At 40.4% G+C, this 22,919-nt stretch overlaps 2 protein-coding genes across 4 annotated transcripts; both read left to right on the top strand.

Moving 5' to 3' along the window:
• Nucleotides 1-8,810: 8,810 nt before the first annotated feature.
• On the top strand, nt 8,811-12,925 carry glrx2 (glutaredoxin 2). Of its 3 annotated transcripts, none has more exons than XM_070961053.1 (4): nt 8,811-8,836; nt 10,109-10,169; nt 10,496-10,672; nt 12,010-12,925. In XM_070961053.1, the coding sequence occupies exons 2-4, from the start codon at nt 10,110-10,112 to the stop codon at nt 12,172-12,174; spliced, it is 402 nt and encodes a 133-aa protein (XP_070817154.1). In that variant the 5' UTR covers nt 8,811-8,836; nt 10,109; the 3' UTR covers nt 12,175-12,925. The 3 variants fall into 3 exon arrangements, with proteins under 3 accessions (XP_070817154.1, XP_070817153.1, XP_070817152.1); XM_070961052.1 differs by having other exon boundaries at nt 8,830-9,051; XM_070961051.1 differs by lacking the exon at nt 8,811-8,836 and adding an exon at nt 9,772-9,976.
• A 292-nt stretch (nt 12,926-13,217) lies between these two features.
• Nucleotides 13,218-19,083, top strand: uchl5 (ubiquitin carboxyl-terminal hydrolase L5). Its single transcript, XM_070960686.1, has 11 exons — nt 13,218-13,407; nt 13,867-13,930; nt 14,011-14,116; nt 14,476-14,601; nt 15,313-15,374; nt 15,868-15,998; nt 16,218-16,281; nt 16,628-16,730; nt 17,540-17,653; nt 18,107-18,205; nt 18,619-19,083. Exons 1-11 carry the CDS (start codon nt 13,332-13,334, stop codon nt 18,661-18,663), a joined length of 990 nt encoding a protein of 329 aa, XP_070816787.1. The 5' UTR covers nt 13,218-13,331; the 3' UTR covers nt 18,664-19,083.
• The last annotated feature ends 3,836 nt before the right edge of the window (nt 19,084-22,919 follow it).

A 22,919-nucleotide genomic window follows, 5' to 3' on the forward strand; every position in this document is an offset into this window, starting at 1 on the left:
TATATTACCATTTTAATGTGCTGCTTGTATGACTGTGTGATTTTAAAAGAAGAAGAAGAAGAAGCATGTAATCAATACAGAGAAAATAACACTGTATAGCACAGTGCTGTTGACCTTATTTGTAGGGGACAACAGCACTTCACATTGTGGAGCGATACAGATCAGTAGAAGTAGGGTTCAGTAAGTGTTTCAGCATCGTCCAGGGGGCCGTTTTATTTGCCATCTTGTATCAAGAGCTCCAGGATTACTGTGCTCAAGGAGCTGTGAAATCTCTTCCGACACCTCGAGCCACTGAAACAACTGGTGTCCGCCTTTCCTATCACAGAAACACACACTGGCCGGCGTCCATCCTGAATAACAAGGAGACAACCCCCTCCCAGACCCTCACACGCATACACATAACCTCCCTCTCGCTCTCACTCACACACACACACAGTGAAAAGAATTGGGACCTGTCCTTTTTAGACTTCGAAACACTAACCTGACATGCCACCTATCCAATTTGTGTCAACAGCGGGCCCTCCACCTGTCCCCTCGACAGCAACAACAAAAACAGCAATTCGTGTTGACAGCAGTCAGGAGAATACTTACTTGACACATTGTCGTAACCTTCCCTAAAACAAATGTCACCGTCAATAGCACGGCATGTCTCAGCTGACACAAGCCATGTCCAATCTTTCAACAGAGACATTTAAAAACTAAAGATGACACATGAGCAGGAGGAGGAGCGCGGAATTCATTTAAAGCCTCCAAATGGAGCTGTGGACGCGTGTTTCTGATTTTCTTCTTTGTAATCCATCTAGATGACAATTTTCTTAAGAATAAGAAAACATTTTTCTACTGACTGAACTTTGCACTGTTATCTTGGACAAGTCCACATATTTCCCGAGCCCTGTGCTGACATTTTGGTCTGTAATTGCACAAAACATAGCAGCTTGTTTTGGACGGTTTAGGCTTCCTGATATTGTATAATTGAAAGAACAAACAGTCTGCACTCAGCCCCAAAAGGTTTCTCATAAATATAGGAAAACATTCAGCCATAAATTGCTGCCTCAAAACTCTAAAGACACACACCACCCCAGCAACACACACATACATGTACTACTCAAAAAGAAGTACTGGTCGAACTATTTGGACTAAAATCCCCTAGTTTAGAGGTTCTGAAGTGCTATTTATAAGTGCACAGACACAAGTCTTCTCAGAGTTGAAAAACACTTCCATAGAGCCAGGAGTGATTTTGAAGCATCAACAGTAAAATTCTTATTAACCTGATAAGAGAGTCAATGACAAGACATTGTGGGCATGTGCAGGCCAGCCTTGACTGACACCTCCCTCCCTCACTCACCTGTTAAGGTGGGCAGATCCTTCTGATTGATACATTAAGTTTAAGACACAAAATTCTCAAAATCAACCTGAGCAGTGGTCTAACACAATGGTTAGAAATGCCTGCAGTAAGTGGGTGTGTTGGGCCTTTAACAAGGGCTGTCACGAGCGCTCTCCATGGTCCTGATCCCATGGCTGACCCACAGGTACATGCAACTAACCAAGTAAAACATCATCCTATTCAACTGTGTGCATGTAGTATGCACATAGAAGCCTTTGTCTTGATTTACTCTGCTCAAGAGACAATGTCAGAGAATGTGAGAGAAAGTCAAACTTCATCTTCATTTGGGGCTCCAACAAACATTATTTTACACACTCAAGTAATCTTTCATGTCAAAATAATGACATTTTTTGAAAAATTTCTATCATTGTGCTCATGTGTTGTTTTCTATGACCCACAGTCCAAAACCAAAAGCTGCTCAAAATTGACAAAAAACTATTAGAAGATTACCAAAATAGCTGCTGATTAATTTTCTTTCAACAGACATATTGACTCATCAGTGCAGGTTTAGTTCTGTTTTTTGACTCTGTGTTGAATCCTGCATGCGTCACTGCTAACAAATGGACTCTTCAGACACTTCAGAGACTATGCATTTGTATCCTTCCAATGAACAGCGACCAGGATTACAGGTTATGACACTAGAGTTAAGTTCAGGTAAAGACTGGGGCTATGCTTAAATAAAAAATTATTAAGGTACAATCTTTTGGCCATGAGTCAGGAGCTGACAGCAGGTTTGACTTTCATGCTCCACTCAGAGTTAGACTCAAGCACTGCAATGATGCCATTTATTATGACCTGAACAATGAAAAACATGCTGACACCACCAGCCATGACTCAAATCCTCAACAAGTGCCGCATGGCATGACATGGGGAAGATAAGATTTTCTGAAAACATCCCCTGAGATGCGGGAGAAACAATCGCAGCAAATGATTGTGCTCTTTTGATTCGCTCATAAAACCAAAGCAGCAGTGTTCTACTCCGACCCGCCAGAGTAAAAGAACTTCAAACTCAATGGAGGGAGGCCGTTCATGGTGGTCTGCAGCCTCCCAATTCTTTACAATAGAACTTTATCAACTACCTGGACCTGAATAAGAAAAATGATGCATGGAAACTTTTCTTGAAATGAATTCCTTCATCATGTGCCAGTATAGTGGCGACATGACAGAATAACTGCCCACTTGTAAATGATGTGCTCACGCAGGTTTCAGGCTTGCGAGAGTCAAGACAGATTCTTCCTTTTTAAATCCATATTCATCCAGAACATCTTTATTATTTCAGTTTTGAAACAGCTGCCCATATCCCACGGTTTATCCTTCTTCCTCTGCTTGGAAAAGAAAACATTCAGTGTTTTTCTCCCTTTAGTGCACAGAGGGTGGATTTGCATTACAAAACATGCTCTCAATCATTTTGACAAAATTTCAGAAGACAATGCTGCACCAAAGAAAACCATGAAAACCAAAGAAAAGAAAACAAACCGCATGATTACATCCTGACAGCCAATCGGCAACCTGAGTCATGAGTGTAATCAGGAATGGCTGCTGGATCTGCCATGTCCTGCTGGCGAGCTGGTGATTGTCCACTGGAGGACGAGGGGTGGGGGTGTGATGGTGGTGATGGGGTAACGATACAGCTGACGAGATTCATGACAGCCTTTCGCAGAACCTCATGGACTGATTACACGTCTAAGAAAATGCATGCGGCAAACGGATATTAAATCAACATAGCTTATTGCCATGCCAGCGTAGAACCGAGCCCGAGCGTGGGCAAAATGCATCTGCTGCTCACCCCTATAAGCACTTGAGGCAGTGGGAGAATTACATTTCTATGGGGGCTCGGGATGAGTTAGGCAATCTTCCTTTCCACGGTAATGATTAATAGTGATGGCCCCATAAATTGTTCTGTCTGAGAAATATATTGCTGCCATAGTATCTGTTGTTTTACACTGGAAGGCCACGCTGCCTTTGAGGACAGTGGCTGGATAAGCAGTCAACAACTGGGTGCAGATCCAAGAAAATGCCCTGTAACGGTGCCAGCCTTGATCTATCAAAAGTGATTGTCGCTTGCCATTCACAGATTTTTTAAAGCCTTTTGATGTGAAACGAAGCTTCCACAGACCGAACAAATCCGAGGGAAATCAGGGGGCATTATCTCATCTTATCTGGCTAACCTGGTATTCGCTCACAGCATACTTGCTGTCATCTGAGCTGAGGAGTCTGTATTTTCAGATGATGGGAGAGCGATACTTGAGTCTGGCCCTTAGAACGTCTATCACTTGTCACACACCTGTTTATGTGGCCACAACTTGACAGTCTGAATCGTTGTTCAATGTTCTTGTTTTTCTTGACCTGGTCTGAGCTTGAGGTATTGTCCTGCTTCCACAACAGTACTTCAGTAAACCCAACCACTCCATTCCAGCACTGGCAGCAGTGAATTCATGTATGTTTTAAGGGCTTTAGTTTTTGCCTTTTAAGAGCCACTTGTTTATTTTAAAGGACAAATTACAGGATCTTTGAAGGATATGTATGAAAGGGTCTTCAAATGTCTGCAGAAACATCTACTGTAAACTTCAGCTGCATTAATCAATTTTTGGCCACTAGGGGGCGGAAAAACAAACAGCTGACGAGCACACATTATGGCTTAGAGACTTGCTACTGCTAAAAACCTCCATCTCCAGCAGACACGCAGTAATGTTCGCATTCACCTGACAAACGTTACTCCAGCATTCAGCAGAATTTTACCTGAGTTCTGGTCTCTAAGTACTTTCTCTGAGTATTTATTGAACAGTAGGGTACTGAAACAGTTTTTGCTGCTGCGGCTGAACTACATAGTAAATTTGTGGAAAACCAAAAGGAAGTTAAAATGTGTCATCAAACTATTCATTAAATATTTCTATCAAAATATAGGTTGAGCCAGAGTTTGGAAAAATCCTAAGTATCCTGATTTTCTTCTCACCATGGGGCTGGTTCAGTCTTGACCCCTTTGGACCTGCTCTTAAGTAGTCATGGAATCAACCCAGGCCCTCCTGACCGCAGCCAACCCCGACTGACAGTTTTCTTAACATAAAACCAGGAGTCTGGCTGTAGCTCAGCTCCGTTTCTGACTGAAACTCACATGGAGTGAAAAATCACAGTGACACACACTTTACTTATCCGCATGATAAGTGCTATAGATTTTAGTGTTAGCTTATTGATGAACTGACTAAAAATGAGTTATTACGCACTTTGCCAATTGCCTGTTAAGCAGAAACTCCACAGCACTCAATCAAGCTATAGCCAAGAGCTATGCTTTGATCAATGGAGACGACAATTGAGATTTTTCAATAGTATCAGGCTGCTTGGCCTAAAGCAACTGCTAACTGTAGAGAAAATATAATCATGTGCAGAGAAAGTAAGAAGCAAGCATCTTAAGACTCACCATTTTTTGTCCTCAAAAGCTGAGATGGCAGGAATAAAATGATAGATATGCTAAAAATCTAAAACTGAAGACTTTTCATTACTGCCCGTTCTACTCTAAATCAAAATGCCTAATCAAAAGGCTGAATATCTTACATCAAATTACAGGAACTGCTTAGAAAGAGCTTACTTCGTATCATACAAAGTTACAACACTGACATTAAAATACTTCCCAAAAAAGATCTGGTCAATCGAGAGGTGAATCTGTGAGTGCTTGTCAGACCCTGCAGCGTTCACAATGAATCTGAACCAAACGTGTCTCATTAAGGTTTGGTCATGTGCCTCGTGATTTGTCACCGCTGTGCATTTCCATGTTTCCATTTTTCCAATTTTTTTTTCCCCGTGGGAATGAAGAGGAGGAGCAGCCTGTGTCAGACAGTGTGGGGGGAAATCTGACTCATCACTCTCACTTTTCATACACACCTTTCCGACATGGGATTGGGGGGCTGTGTCCGACCATTTCTGTAATTTTCCGACATTCATGCCGTCTTCATGCCATGATTAGGCAGCTGTGAGGAGGAGGAGGGTTCTAACTTCTCTCTAGCTGTCTTTTTTTCATTCTTAACACAACTATTTCTGCCATATTTCATACGCACAACCAAATGCCTCACAGTGAAGGCCTTCCGTGAGAGAGTGTCTGGAAATGTGGGCATCGCCTTTTAATGTTAACTTAATAAAGCATGATTTCCGTTACAGTCAGACAAGAGCTTTTGCGAATTAGTTCTGATGGAGCATAAACTGACCTTAACTGTGCGGAGATTACATATCCTCCCTGTGGAGAACCTGATGCTTATGTGGGTTTCCTCCACCAATCAAACTTACATATCAGGCAGATTAGAGCCGGTGAATTGCTGATATGCATGAATGTGACAGCCTCTTTTTACATCACAGTGATGGACAGGTTTCCAGCCCCTGAAGCGATTTCCATTGATGTCTGTCTTCTAAAATATATGCTGGAAATTGGCTCGAACACATTGTGATTAGTATCACAAACAAATGTAAACCAGAAGAGGCATTTCAACAGGTCACCCCATGCTGGCCGTAAATCATTAAAGGGAGGCATCAGAGGCCTAATACCAGTGAGATGTGTGATAAAGATCACACTAATGGCTGCTCATTCTTTTACAATGTCAATTTATGCACAGCAAATGACACAGAATCCATCTTCTGAATAACTCTGGAGTTCTTGGTTTTTAAGTTTTTTTTTTTTAAAGAGACCAGATCTTCTGACATATTAACTTTTATATGTTATTTCTGATGTATGTCCTACTATTACGGCAGTGTTATTTAACCAATATCACATAACATTAAATGTGATCAGGTCATTTTGTACGTGTGGGTGCATACATCCTTATGCGGAGACTTTAGATGAAATAGCAGCATTACCATTACATGTATCTTAAATTAGATGGCTCAATGGCGCTCAGGAGTGCGTCTGCGTCCACCTACCATTTGTCAACAGAAACCAGTTCCACATGTCAGAATTTCATTGCTGCTTGAAATGTTCTTCCGCGCCTCATTGCCGACCTGTTTTACATGAAGGGAGGCGCAAACACATTTTCCTGACTGTGTCTGAAATAGTACATGAAATATGCTTCTTTAAAGTCATGTCACTTTTAAGAGTTTTTGCTCGTTATCATATTAACTGGCCAGTCGAGACTACTTAGCATTTGTGCCCAGGTTTGTCTTTCTTGTGCTGTGAGAGAAAAATACAACATGACAGTTATCTCTAAACCAGAATGAGCTAAAAGTACCTCCACAATGCTTAATTTGACCAGTAGCGGAGGATTTGTCTCTTTGGGAACAAAGAATTTAATGAAAAGACATGTCTCCATTCGAGGTTATATGCCTGTGAGATAGGGGTGATGTCCATTGCCATGGCAACCCTTTGGCCAGCCAGTGGGAATCAGTTTTTCCTTTGCCCTGTGACCCTGCAGGCAATGTCGATTTGATCCACTGATCACAGATGATTTTTACATGGGCAGAACCCAAGAACCCAAAAGCGCAAAGATGAAGCAGACAAAGCCTCATGGGAATTTTTATTTACTTATCAAAATCAGGCAAAGTCAAAGGAGAGAGTTACTCAGGCAAACAAATCCAAAGAGGGACAGGCAGATATTTGCAGTGCGAAAGAAAGAGGACAGATCAGGCAAAAACACAAGACAAGCTGACGAGGTCTAATGAAAGTGGACTTGTATACATAAATATATTTAAGGACAAAGGAGGAAATGAGCTCCAGGTGAGGAGATGGACAGGGAAAACCAGAGGAGCAGAATGAGATGATTACATGGCATGAGAGGATGGCATCTGAAATGACAGGAGACTTAATGATACGGTATGAAAACACAACCAGATGAAAACAAACCAAGAGCTGGTGGAACCTGCGAGGGGAAGGAGTGTAATCTGAACACGCTCACGCATGTATGAAGATAATGGAAGAAATGCTTTTATGTGAGGGAAAAGGTTTGGACTGCAGCTTAATGTTGAAGCCCTTGACTAAAACGATTGAGGTGGCAAAGATCAGTTGGACCAATTCTCCTTGTTTTTTATCATGTGTATCTGTGCTGTGAGCAGGTATTTGAACCCTAACACTATTCTCCACTGTCCCTCATAACATTTTTGGATTTGTGTCGGGATATTACCCACTCCAGGGCAAAACTGCAGATCTCTTTGATGGTGTGAATCCATTCTGAAATGATGCATTTCTTGCTTGGCTTTGAAAAAAAAAAAAAAAAAAAAAAAAAGGTATTTGAAGTGAGACTTTGGTGCTGCCTCATCAGATATCTTTGGATTTGTGATTGATTCCTTAGCCTTTGAGCCTATTCTGGGATAACATGGTAAAATGGGAAATACTTACTTCTGAACTAATACATTTCCCTCCTGCATTTGAAGAGGGAGGAGGGAAATGAAAACCTCTGAGGATAATGGGGGGAATAATCTGCATTTGTAGCTTTGATGCCTGTGCTGTACAGAGTGTAGTGACAGAAGAACGTTATTTCTACTCTCTTTGACCTCAGCACACTCAGCGCAGGTGATGAGGCAGCACTGTCACCTGCTATTTATATAACTATTGCCTATTTCTCAGTCCTGTCAGAATTTGGTGCTAATCCTTACTGAATACATACACGAGTACATTTTGGTGCACTCTCTTCCTCTTTCATTATGGAGTCTATGGAGTAGAAAAACGTTGGAAAAAATTGGAGAAAATAAAATTGATAGAGAGCCTGTTATTGTATTAGGCAAATTGCAGCTGCATTTACTGTTTCACTTGGTCATTGGAATAAAAGCACATTTTAGAATTCATCAGTGAGTTTTATAGTAATGTTTGTTTCTTTTGGTTAAATATCAAATAACATGCATGCATAAGAATTAAGATATGATGGAGGATTAGTCACTAAACATCAAGTATGGCAAAATTTAATGTTCTGTATATGGAATGTAGTATTTACTCATATATGTATACTGAAAGTTCAATATGAAGACCTTAATCAAATATGCAGCGTTTAATAGATTATTGAATTTGTGTTATAAGGGGATCTGATATTTACCCAGTTTTTTTGTGGTTTATAATTTATAGCTCTGGCTCTTTCTCTTTCTTTAACAATTGCTGTTATTCTTTGTTATATACTTAGTTATATTTTATTTTATCATATTATATTACTATAATATATATTAGCTTGATTGTATATATACATTATATTTCTGTGTATGTTTAACCTGCTGCTGCAACAAAATAATTTCCCAGTTGGGATCAATTAATAAGTAAAGTCTAAGTCTAATAAAATAATCAAATCAGATCTGTTTTGGACTAACTTTATTATATTTAATTTGAAAGATTAAAGTTTTAATGACATAGGGACTGTGGCTTTACACTCATCATGACATCTTGAATAAATAGTCATTTTGTCATCGCAGGCTGTCTAATCACGTTTGTTGACGTCTCGGCGTGACGTTCAAACTGCGTCTTGCGTCAGGAACTGCTTCCGGTGGTCACGTAAGGTAGGCTTCAGACAGGCATAAACAGTGCAAAAAAGGGGCGAAAGCAGCCGTACTGTAACAGCCAGGGGTTGTGTGTAACTTCGGGCCTGTTTGTCCACTAACCGCATGTTTCATTCAGGCCAACAACTCGATTATTTTGTGGCCGTTTGTTATTTTTTCTCCATGTTCGCTCGAGCAGGATGTCTTCCCAGGGTGGCATGGACCGGCTGCCGAAGGTCGTTCACACTCGTTTGACTGAAATACTAGCTAGCTAGGTGGTATAAATCCACCACAGACCACTAAAACAGCAGCATTTGAACAAAAACAAAAACAAAAACAAAACGTACCGCCAACGTTGAAAAATTGTACAACATCGCCGGACATAATTTTCATTCCAATTCCGCATGCATCGTGTAACTTTACCTTTACCATGCCGTACAGAAATGTTTCAAACACTTCATATAATTGAAAGTTTTACCTATTCAAAGAGACTTACTCCTCGACAAAGACGCATTGTTTTTAACCTTTACACTTGAACAGGTTCCTGCGGCAAATTCGGCATGCATGTGATCCATCAGCAACCCACCATTTAATAAGTCCAACCTTTATCATTGACATGTCAGTTGTTGTCAGCGTTGCCTAACGTTAACGTTGATTTATGTTATTTTTCCACCAAATGTTTTGCGTTGTGCAAAAGCATTCGAAACATTTAGATTTAACGTAAAGAAAAGTACTGGAAAGAGCATACATTTTATACCAAAAGTACAATAAGGTGGTCGGGTTTCATGAAACATTCATAGCCACGTTTCTGACGTGTCATTAGTTTCCACATTAACGTGCCGGATTAATATTGCCACATTTTAAATGGAGTTTGGCGGGGCGCCTATTCCCATCAAATCTGAGCTATTTATCAGTGCCAGTGAAGAGCATGTGTACTCCTAATCCCGGATTACTTAGCACATTAACCTTATTGCAGTTGTAGTCCGAGCGTTGTAAGGAGTTAAACGACAGTATTTCAGGCGGGGTAAAACCAGTGCCTAGGACTATACCAGTGAAGATGGTTATTTTCAGACCAGCAGTTGTCCTCCATTTAAATATTATTTCTATTCTAATTCATAGCCTTCAAGTCGTCTCTTCTCGTGATTTCTTCACGTTTTTAAGGTTATTGTAGGAATGTGGCTGCTCTGTGTTAATCCCTGTAGTCTGTGTCAGATTCCAGGAGATTGTCATGTACAACAGTAGACCAGATGCCTTGAAGTACTCTGCTCAAATACTGTGCTTTGTCTGTTTCAGAATGGGGAATTTCACATCCTCCACTCCTGGGGGGTCCAGCACCTGCTTACAGTTTGTTCAGGTACCTAGCTGCTTACAGATTTGATACCTGTTAGACCTTTTTGTATTCTGGAATCACTATGGATCTTTCTACAACCTAGCTTTAATTTTAGTTTGGCATTAAATGCAATAAGATGGTTCAATTTGAATTGTAACTTTTAGAAATTTATTATGTAGAAAGTTGCTTGACTGCAAAGGATGAAAATTAACTATGGAAATATTTAGTAAAACTGGAGAGTTATGGTTCCTTTTGAATTTCCTGGACACTCTCTTGAAGCTTGGCATGTGCAGTTGATTTTTGTGTTCTGCTCATATTTTATTAAATTTTATTTTTGCTTGACCTTTCAGGAAGTGGTGTCACAGAACTGTGTTGTGATATTTTCCAAAACCACCTGTCCTTACTGCAAAATGGCCAAGAATGTGTTCAATGAAATTGGTGCGACCTACAAAGTGATTGAACTGGATGAGCACAATGACGGGAGGAGACTTCAAGAGGCCTTAGCTCAGATGACGGGTGCCAGAACGGTAAGAGCCTCATGTCGTATTTTGGGATTGTAATTTAAAATAACTTCACAGGCTGTTATTTCAGCATTTATCTAAAACTGAATCAAATCATGGATATTTGATATCTTATTTGTTCTGTCAGCTCTGCATTTCAGTTAAATTTAGGTTGACTTGACTTCTGTTTTTGTTTGGGCTGCAGCCAAGAATTAGAACTTTATCTTGATGAAAATAGCTGAATCTGAGTCATGAAAACAACCAGAGCAAATGCCACCTTTTCCAGACTATAGTCGGTAATGGTAGCAAATACATACATATAATGGAAATAACTTCATGATAACGATAATTTGAATATTTTGTGTAACACCCATTTTCCAGTGTGGAATAGTTGTGAAGATATTTAGGTACAATTACATGTTTAGGGTAAAGTCATCTACATAGTACACGCTGAGGACCTTTCGTTACAGTTATAATATTGAAGTTGTTTTTTTAGATTTAGAAAAAAAACGTGGACTTTATATGGTCAGCGTGTTATTTGCACATGCTCGACCAATTTACACATTTAATTTTTGGCTTTTACTTTATTTTACTGTCAATTCACTGTGTTCTTCCTCTTTTTCTTTGACAGCTGAACATTGTTAATGAGCTTTACAATTAACAGAATTGCAGTTATCTGACTTCAGATTTAGTTTAGGCCTTTTTTAAAAATTGATTTTATAGTGGCAAGTTAAGTAATTAAATGACTGTATTGAACTTTTCACAGACCAAGTTGCAAAATGAAGGACAAACACAGCAAGATATTGAAATTCAAGGTTCGTAGGGCTGTACAATGAAATGCCAGTTGCAGTCCCTATATGCCACACACAAAACAAAAAAGCTGTTATTTATGGGGGATTGCAGAGGGTCAATTGAGGAGTCTCACATCCTGAGGGAAGAAGCTGCTCTGTAGTTTGGTGGTACTGCAGCAGGGTGAACAGGTTGTGGCTGTGGCAGGTATTGTCTTGTAGTATTCTCTGAGCTCTGTGCAGACACCTCACTGATATCGCTGACGTTCCATAGTCAGACTGGCATTTCAAACTAGAGGCCTTTTTTTGGCCCTGAGCCTGATTTAAGTCCTTTAACACAGGGTATCGGCTGATTCCAATCTGATACTATTATTTACATAAATATTGATTAAATCTTTAACTGACACATTGAAATCACAGATGTAGACCACCACATTTAAATGACAAGCTTAAAGTTCCTAATCTTAAATTACTGATGTGATATGAATAAAAGTTTAAGTGGGAAAACGTGATCCCCTTTTCTTTTTGAGAACTACTCACCACACTGGACTGTTCCGATATCATTTGTGTGTTCAGGTGCCGCGAGTCTTCATTAATGGAAACTGCATCGGGGGTGGCTCTGATACCAAACAGCTCCATCAGCAGGGAAAGTTGTTGCCTCTGATTGAGCAATGCGCTCCTTGCTGCGCTGCGAGCAGCTCCGAAGGCTCGGCCAGCGGACACTTTGAGTCCACTAAATGACTAACCGTTCTTGTACTCTCCCTCAATTCTGTATTTATGAAATGTTTGCTTGATCTCATGCTACAAATTGTACATTGCTTGAACGCTATGTTATTTATTTCTCAAAGTGTATTGGATACTTGACATTAGGCTACATGCATTTTCATCCAGGGATGTACAGTGTTATTATTAAAGCTGCCATCTTTTAAACAATACCTCTGAATAGTGAACTACTCTCTTCTGCATAGTTGTTTCATTGAACGATGTTACAGTCATAAAAGAAGCATGACCTCTTTCAGCACCATGCATCACCAAACTGTGAACATCACTGCATTGTGAAATATTAAGTTTCATTCAATATCCACCTTCTTTCAGTGGAGTTTGACTTAATTCTCCATGTCTTGTAAGACTGAAAGAACTACAGGTTTTTGTATGATTGGCACTGTTTATTGTGCTAAGTCTTTGAACATTGCATCTCATTACGAAATGTTATTTGCAAGACTATGAAAAATATAATCATTTTGTATTTTTTTACTTGCTTGTCAAAGCATTTTCTATGTCTGTGTATCTGAGATTTTAGCAGTAGCTTTGATTGTGATTGGTATTGTGTAGATGGTTGGTTTTCCAAAGTGTACGAATAGCCTAATGAAGCATGATACTGGTCCGTGCTGTGGATATATAGATCAATCTGCGTATGTATCAAGTCATAAACACACTTTTTTAATGCCTTGAATGTATATTTACCATTATTAATAAATATGAATGAAAGTCTACTATCGGCTTCCCATGTCTTACTCTGCGAGTTTACAGAGGAGTGCTTCATTTATCACCCTTCTCATCGTAGGAGAGCAGGTACTGATTTTGGTTATGAGATACTTTTTAGTGGGTTAATGGTTTTAATGGGTTATTCATCCTTAGTTATTTCTTTGATAAGGTAGATACGTGTTTGTTTTTGAAAATATTCCTGCTAAAGTGTGGAATAACATATTTGTCGCCTTCATTCGGTGTACGCTCTGAAATAAAACGTGCGCACTTAGACTGCCCACATCGCAACGCATCACGGTGAGGTCACGCCAGTGCTTCAGTGAAATTAGCTTGACTAGCGAGTGAGCTGCTAAGCTAGGGTATTAGCATCTTGTATATGTGCACAGTAGGTTGAATAAACAACATTGTGAAGAATGGCCGGAAGCGCAGGAGAGTGGTGTCTGATGGAGAGTGACCCTGGCGTGTTCACAGAACTAATAAAAGGTTTTGGTGAGTGACTGGTAGCTTACCGCTAGCTGCTTATTCAGTGTAACGTGGCTATCACACAGCAGTAGCTAACTAGCTAGATGCTGCAAAGCTAACGATAACTTCTAAATTACTACTAACCGCATGCTCAAAGACAGAAAAATACTATTAAGATGATTAAGATGAAATACTATAGAACATATGCACTCTCAACAGCAACCCAATCGCTGCATCCCGCAAAAGATGCATTTAATTATTGAGCACCCGTAGCTAACTCAATTAAGCGAGCTAACTGGCTAGCATTACTCAGCGTTCAAAACAACGGCGGGTGAAAACAAACCCTCGCACATGAATGGTGACAGATGTTGTGTTTTGCTCTGCTGTCAGCCCGCAGCTGAAGGAAGCCGCTCAGTCTGCTCACGTCTGCTAACGGTGTTATTTAAGTAAATATGAATGTTTGAATGCTTTACTTGTTCTCGTCAGGTTGCAAAGGCGCCCAGGTTGAGGAGATATGGAGTATGGAGCCAGAGAACTTTGACAACCTGAAGTATGTTCATGCTCGCGGCTTCATCATGTTGCATGCTTTTTTATAAAGACAGAGCTTTTAATTGATCTCCTCTGTTCCAGACCAGTTCATGGGTTGATTTTCCTCTTCAAGTGGCAGCCAGGTGAAGAGCCAGCGGGATCAATCGTGCAGGATTCAAGGCTTGACCACATCTTCTTTGCAAAACAGGTATGTTTTGTTTTGTCATCTTAAAAAAAAAAAAAAAAAACTTGCACACGGAGCCTTTTGATATCAGCAAGGCAGTATTTTGCAGCTGTAGTTTAATATGGATTGAAGTCCATCACCAAGACACTGGCAGCCTCTATCAGCATCCCTACATCTTACTCTAAACATGGTTTATGCGCGAGAGTCCATCGTTCTTTCTTACACATTGTAGGATGATCTTTCTCTACATACACACGAGGTAGTGTTGTCAGATTTGAAAATGTACTTACCGTTACATAGATTTGTAGAAAATTAGTCATTCTTTCTTGTATTTTTCCAATTAATTTTTGCATATTTTATGTGTGTATGTGTGTGTTTTTCAGGTCATTAACAACGCCTGTGCCACCCAAGCAATAGTCAGCGTTCTGCTCAACTGCTCCCATTCTGACATGCTGCTCGGGGACACATTGACAGAGTTCAGAGAGTTTTCACAGAGTTTTGATGCCGCTGTACGTTCATGGTATCTTTTTCTTGAACCTAGAGACTGACTTTGTTTATATATATGTGTGTGTGTGTGTGTGTGTGTGTATAGCATCGTGTACATTAGTTTTGGAATTGACTAGTGTATTTGTCTTATGAAAACTTTGATTCTTCCCTTTTAGCTTAAGTGGCATTAAGATTTTTTTTTTCCATTCGATAAGTAGTACATTATTCATTACTCTTTCAAAGAATAATTTAAAACTTTTTTCATCCTGGCAGCAGTAATTTTACTTTTTCTCGATATATTCATTTCCTTTTCATGTCTAACACTGTCAGTTCTGTCCTCTTACCTTCAAAACTATGACGACTCAGCTGTCTGTCCCTCAGATATCCACTTTTAGTGGCACTGCTGGATTTCAGTAATATTTCAATTAACTGTTCAGCCTTATTCATTTCATTCAGTTTAGAAATGGAAATAACTAATTATGAGGGGAGACCAGCAGGGCTGGAACCACTGTGCTGAGGAATCAGTATACGATGTCAAAGCAACAAATTGGTCATTTATGTTAATTAGCATTTTTGAATATTACTGAAATTGAAACACTGTTTGGATGCATGACTCGTTGCTTGAACAGGGAATGTGTAATGTGTCCCACATAGCCCCTCATAACACTGCTGCATCTTTAAGGCGAGGCGTTATACAGTCAGCATTATAATCCTGCATCTCCCGCTCCCCTCAGATGAAAGGTTTGGCTCTTAGCAACTCTGAAGTGATCCGACAAGTTCACAACAGCTTTGCCAGGTAAGCTCCTGCTCATATCACATCCAGCTGGAGACGCTCTGTTTGATGGGCTTCATGTTATTTTTAGCTCCTCGGTCTTACTCGATGTTTGGCCCATTTGTTGCTAATGCACAAGTCTGCTTTTGTGAAACAGACGAGTGTGAGTCTAGTTCATTTGTTGGTCACCCCAAAAATGAGTCATTGCTGATTCACTTCAGCGAAAAACGTGAAATAAAACATGTTTTCATCATGAAAAGCATTTTCACATCTTATTAAGTCTAGACATTTTTAATTGAGGACAAAAATGTTTTTGATTCTTAACATCACGTTCATTATTGGCTTAGATTCATGTTGTGATGTTTATGGAGCAGAGTGTATTCCAGCTTCCTTGAAACAGAGTTTTTGATCGAGAGAACAAATGCATCATTTGTTTTCTGTGATCCTGCATGATAATTATCTTTGATTCTGATTTTATCAGTGTGCATGTTTGATTTTTTTTTTTTAACACTTGCAGACAGCAGATGTTTGAATTTGATGCAAAGTCATCAGCAAAGGATGAGGACGCCTTTCACTTTGTGAGCTATGTTCCTGTAAACGGCCGACTATACGAGCTGGATGGACTTCGAGAGGGACCAATTGACCTGGGTAAGCAGAAAAACGTAATTTGTGTTGTTGTTTTCTTTACCTTTTTAGAAGTCCCTCAGTGTGAGGTCCTGCTGTGCACAGCTGAATTTCGTCTTGTTGGCCATGGCCCATTTCCCCTAAAACTGTCTGTTCTGTGACAATGTACAGTGTGTGCTTTCAGTTACTTTATATGTGGACTCCTGCAGTTTTATTGATTCCTGTCTTTGTGTTTTTCACCAGGTGCGTGCAATCAGGATGACTGGATCAGCGCAGTTCGCCCAGTGATCGAGAAAAGAATACAGAAGTGAATATCTGTTAATACTTTTTGGTTAAACATATACTTTCTGTGACAGTTGAGGTAAAGTTGTAATACTGAAATTTTGGATGTCTTTCACGTTCTTTTCAAACACTGATTAGTGACACCAAAAGAGAGCGAACGTAAAAAATGTGCAGTAATGATGATTTTGCAGACGAGCTCTTTCATCCATCTCATTTGATTTATTTGCATTTCAATAGTTTCGTATCTCATAAAGCAAAGACAGTATTATCTCTGTATATACCGACCTTTTCTGCCAAAGGCTGCACCAGCTTTATTGTCTTGACAGTGTATCATTCTGTACTCAGTAAAATTGCATTGTTTCCCTCTTCAGGTACAGTGAAGGAGAGATCCGATTCAACTTAATGGCCATTGTGTCAGACAGAAAGATGATATATGAGAGAAAAATTGCAGAACTCCAGACTCAGCTTACTGAGGTGAGTGGCAGCAAAAGAGGGTAATCCAATGCAGACATGACAAAGAATAAAGTATTTTTTTTCCTTTCTCCCTATGAAAGGCATCAGTTGCCAGCTTTCAACAGTGAGGTCATAGCTATGTTGTGCTCAAGTAAAGACAAAACAGTGCTGCATTTTGTTTGGGACTCCACTAATCTGTCATGTCATGATGTCATATTTGTCCACCACACAAGATGTGTCAGATACAGCTGTTGCGGTTTGGATGAAATATTGTGTAACGAAGCAATTTGCCACTGAGTTTATCTGAAGTGGGAGGACACACACCCCTATTATTTAACATGGGGATCTGGGAAATTTGTGAAAAATACTGACAATGGTGTAGTCTCTTGCACCTGATGCCACACCCAGCATAATTATTGGGTGTTGTTGGAAATGTTACTCACACCCTGAGCATGCCTCTGCATTACTGCAGCGAGGTGAAGCATTCAGCCACTTGAGGTCAGCAAACACAAGGTTTAACTTATATAAAATAAATACTGCAATCTGTGTGAAAACCTACATGTAAACGTATTTAAGGAGTGGGGTATTTGTGATTATTTCATGATATTCATTATTGCTTTTCTTCTTTTTAAGGTTATTACAAATTAAATTCATACATATAGACTTGAGTTTTCCATTGCACTATGCACAAGTCCATGTGGTGATCTTAAACAAGCCTTACACAGACTTGCTGGAGTTTAACAAACACAAGAATCCTCATCACCAACTATCCTAGAGTGCAGATTTCATACGTAAGTTATATGGAAACCCTTTTTCACTTCTGTTCCCAGGATGAACCAATGGACACAGACCAGAGCAGCACGTTTCTTAGCTCCATCCAGTCAGAGATTGCCAAGTACCAGCTCCTTATTGAAGAGGAAAATCAGAAACTTAAAAGATATAAGGTTGGTTTCTGCTCCACACCATTCCAGGCTGCCTTTCATGTGACATTGACTGTGATTATGTTGGAAAATGGTCCATAAGGTTACACTTCCCTCAGCGGTAACTCAAACAATGTTGTGTGGTAGAAATGGGCACGTGCTTTGACTTGCAAGCCAAAAACTACAGACCGCCTGGCCGTTGTCACGTTTATTTCTGTCACGTTCTTTCTCTTTATCTGTATGGAGTGAAAGCTTATCATCGTTATCACTGTAAACATATTTGCGATCGGCTGTCAGGGTGCTTTTGTTGCCCAGCCCTGCCCATGAGTACATTATAAATATAGTGGCTGGATTTACTGCAGTGTTTTCAGCCATGTCTGAATGTACTTTAACCACAGAGGTCCTGTTCATTTCCTCCCAACACATCAGTTATGCCCAGTTTTCCCTCACTTGTTGGATTTATGTGTTTTCTCACAGATTGAAAACATTCGACGAAAGCACAACTACCTTCCTTTCATCATGGAGCTGCTAAAGACGCTGGCAGAGTACCAGCAGTTAATACCTTTGGTGGAGAAGGTATTTTTTTTCTCTGCTTTTCACAACATTTCCTTTCAGTGCATGGGTGTCGTGATTGATCAGGAAGGATGCCGAACAATGTCAAAATGTTGTTATTATTAATGAGATATCTTGGTTTCCACTAATAAGTAGACTTTAAGGGACAAATAATGAAAGACTTTTGCCAATGAGAAGGATCTCAGGAAGGAAAAATAATAAACAAACCATAGAATTGCCAAGGCATTTCATTAACAAAAACTCAGATCGCTGCAATTCATGTTTAAAAAAAAACAGAGCTCCAGTGTTTATTCTGTCTACGAGAGGACAAACGTACAGTAATTAAAATGAAATGTGTGGAATGTTTGCGCTCAGATTCAGAGATTAGAGTCATAAATTCTGGACACTAATGAAAACGTCTGGGTTTTTCTCACCAGGCGAAGGAGAAACAGAGCGCCAAAAAAGCCCAGGAGGCCAAGTGAACAACAACAACAACAACAACACACACTTGAACAGAGAAGCCCAACACACGCTCACACACACACACACACACACACACACACACACACACACACACACACACACACACACACACACACACACACACACACACACACACACACATCCAGAACTCTACAGTCACTTTTCCATCACTGAGCCACATACAGATACTGTACATCATTGGCCATATTCACATTAATGACCGTGGGTGGTCTGCAGCACTTCCTCACTGTGGCGTCCTGTGAACCATCCAGACATGAAGAACTGCACTGCAGGCGTAGCAGAGAGACTGTCCAGCAGAATGTTCTCTCCATGTGTGTCCATCGGCTCTAATGCATGATAGAAGGAAAGAAGTGCTCAAATCGTGCTCTTATTTTCATAATAAAATGTCTAGACGTTTGTGAATTGTTTCTGAAAAGTTTATTTCACCGATCATCATTTTTTCAGCATATCAGTCTCTAACAGCCTTGTTTGCTGATACTTTTATTGAAATTTGACTCAGTAGTGAGACTTAGCGGTAGATCTTTGACACCACCTACTGGTAAAGCACAGGAAAGACAAGGGTTGTGTTTACAAAAAGCCATCTGCTATTTGTCCACTGTAAATGAATCGGTGAAGCTACCGTATGCATTTTGTGAGATGACTATTGAACCTTTTAAAAAGGTATTTAACAATCTTGCATTCAAATCTGCGCTCAACCGTTTGACCTGATGAAAGCGCACTGTCGAGCTGCGCAGTCCTTATAAGTGCATCATTAAGAAAAGACTGGCACAAGTTTAGTGAGTTGGATAGCTTCCCGTAGCCGTTGATGTTTTCAACATGGGAGTTTGTCGTGGCCTCTGTGATTTAGCCTGTAAATCAACCTTTGGTTCCTATGATACAGATCAACTGTACTTAGATGACTTATGGGTCATGCGTGAGCACAGCAGCCCTCAAGTCTCCAGTCTGACGCATCTGCAGCGTGTCGACCAAAGTAAAACGTGGCCCTTTTCTATTTCTGGCTCCAGTGTTTACATACACACCTTAAGTACTCGGATCTGATCCCAGTCGTCTGTTGCCAAGATCCTTCATGGCAACAAATGAAAACTCACAGCTTTTACTACCAGTGCAGAGAGAGTACAGTGTGTCTGTTTTATTATCCCATCTGAGGTCAGGCCACATGGATGAGAAACCAAAAGTATTCACAGTGACAGCGTTCATGAATACCTTCGCTGCCTCACTGTGCATGCTTCACCATCAAACAGCAATTTTTGACAGTGTTTTCGTCACAGTTTTGTGCTTTATACTTGGCTGACGTTGCACAACATACAGTAGAATGTACGGTATGGTAGGCAGACAATGATGCAGATGCTACAAAAAGAATGAAGTCTTAAAAATAGCCAAAGGCTGCTGCGTGACGGAATGTGTTCTGCTTAGACCTGCTTTGAAGGTCAAGGAAAATGTATTTGCGCAGCTCATTATCACGTGCAGTGTCTGATATGGCTTTAGAAGCCCATAAAAGTAGTGTTTCTGTACCCAGACGGGCAAAAGTCCTTCAAAAATAACATCAGCATTAAGGCTACAACTGGTAATTGTTTTTGCTTGTTTCTGATCTGTCTGTTAGTCTGTTAAAATGTCAGAGAAACAACCCAAGATGGCCTGAAGTTGCTTGTTTCTGCTTTGGTCAACAGTCCAAACCCTTTAAGTATCCACTTTAACAATGATATAAAACAGAAAAGCAGCAAAGTTGAGAAGCTGAAATGTTTGGCATTTTCTGTTGATAAAGATGATTAATAGGTTTTCATAATTAGCATTTTCAGGGGGGTGGAAGAAACCTTGGGAGAGGCAACTGAAAGAGAAAGCCCCTCTCCATCGACTGCCAGATGTGCCATAGGTGTGAAAAGACATTCACAGAAATGAAAAGCAAGTGAAAACAGTTCATTTCATATCAGGCCATGAAGAGTTTATAACTCAAACAAAACTTACAGCCATGCTGGCGGCCTCAGCTGTGCTTTCAGCTAAATGCTCATGTCAACATGCTCACAATCATAAAACTAACATGCTTTTGTTTAGCAGGTGTGAACACAGTCACCATCTTAGTTTAGCATGCTAACAACTGCTAATTAGCATTGAACACAGCTGTGGCTGATGGGAGTCTCATTAGTTTTGCTGGAATTTGGTCATAAACTGACATACTGGACAAAGTGAAGCAAAATCAGTGTCAATCCAACCGATACCTGTTGACAAATTTAACTTAAAACCCCAAATGTCAACCTCGTCTTTATCCTCTAGTGATCAAGACTCATCACATGTGTACAAAATGTTGTGGCCATCCATCCAGTGTTTTTTTTAAGCCCTGAACAGAGGTGGACTGATCAACACACTGAAAGAGCTGCTTAAAATGCAATCACAATAACTCCTATACCAAAGAATATAACCCAGTATTAATGCACACATACTTTCCCAGACAGTGTGGGCTTCAAACCGTTTATGTTCAGGTCACAAAGCTGCTGCTCTAACCTGTAGGCCAGCAGAGCCTACAGTTCTGGAGAGCTGCTGGTGTAACAGATGATCTCATTACACCTGAAGCGCAGGCCACAGGTCTGAGGAGAGAGCAGGAGCTGTCAGCCTGTTAGCAGCAACGTCCGGATGTCTGGCCACTGTCAGCCACTGCTATGAGTTCATGGCTGGAAACAGCTTCGGTACCAGAGAGCAGACACACAGCAGGTAGAGGAGGGTTCCCTCTGCTGTCAATCAAGGTCTCCTCTCTCCTTCTGCTCTGGACACCTTAAACACTGTTAAAGTACGGGAACTCAGCTGCGATGACGTAGCAGCCATTAGTCGCACAAAGGAACGAAATGTTCCGGAAAGATGAAGAATGTTGTTATCGTCATGCAGCTGATCATAGAGGACATTGTCTCTGAAAATATGTCAGCGTGTGTACAATATGTGGATGAGTCTGACCTTTCTGTTAAACCATTACATTAAACCATCTCAAGTTTGATATTTTAAGATAGATAGCAATGAACACTCAGTGGAAAGTCCACTTTCTGAGTTGCAAAATATTGCTTCATGGGATATTTCAGGACTGTCTGAGTGACATACGAGTCCATGTTGGCACTGTCTTTAACAGCTAATTAGGCATTTTAGCTTTCTCTATTGAAAGCTGCTATAATGTGTATTTTAATATCAACACTTGATGCGTACAGTATAAGGGAAAGGCTCACTTGTAGTGACGAACCTGCAGAAAATCATCACCCGATTCTTCTAAGCTTTTTGCATCCTTTATTGTTTTGGTTATGCGGCCCCTAGCTTTACTGTTTTCATTCACTTTCACCACTCTCATAGTTTAGCAGTAGCAGGCAGCAGTTCTCAACAAAAGCCCTCTGTACAGTACCTGCTCAGCATCAAACGATGGGCAAAGTTGGTGGAGACCAACCAAGAGTTTAAAGGAGAGTTAATGTTGAAGGTCCAGTCTGCAGATGGTCCGAAACATGACTCCAAATGAATGATAATAGCGCTCCATATGTGATGGATGTGTTAATAGGCAAGCGTTTGCTGAAATGTGAGCCATATCAACCTCAAAATGTAAGAATAATGTATTTGTGTTTACAGCTTGTTCACCCTGCTCTCAAGTGGCCAGAAATTCAATGCCCAGTCCAGTATTAACTTTAGCAGTAATGTAGTCATTTTAACAGTGGTACTTATCGATAGCCAGTGTATTACTTACATTAGCAGGTCGGCACAGCCCCAGTTTGGAAAAGCAGTAGGAGTACTGGTGTAGAGAGCTGGGCACTGCTGTAGACTGAGGGGAGCAGAGACAAATGTAGATATCAGTTCAGGTGTACGCTATATTTAGAATATTTTCACCACTTTATGATGACGTCAGACAGCCCTTTAATAGCCGTTTAGCTGTTAATGTTGCTCTCTCTAAAGCCAGACCCTTTGACAAAAACAGGAGTCTGGCTTTAGAGAGAGTGATGTTAATGGCTTTGGTTCCTATCAGAAAGGTCTCAAGATAAAGCGGTGGAAATATTCTAAATATAGTGTATAGTCAAACTGGTATTGATTGATTTGTTGGCCTTTTTTGGAGGCTAACATACATGTTGCTGCTGGTCCCAGTCTACAGCAGTACCTGCCTTAGCTTCCTCACACTGGTTCGCCTGTTGCTTCTTTAAACTGAGGGCGTGCAGACCGCCATCTACTGCAGATAATACACTGACTATTAAACATGCCTCATACAACCTGATTTCAAATA

The sequence above is a fragment of the Chaetodon trifascialis genome, chromosome 4, assembly GCF_039877785.1.
Source record: "Chaetodon trifascialis isolate fChaTrf1 chromosome 4, fChaTrf1.hap1, whole genome shotgun sequence".
NCBI lineage: Eukaryota > Metazoa > Chordata > Actinopteri > Chaetodontiformes > Chaetodontidae > Chaetodon > Chaetodon trifascialis.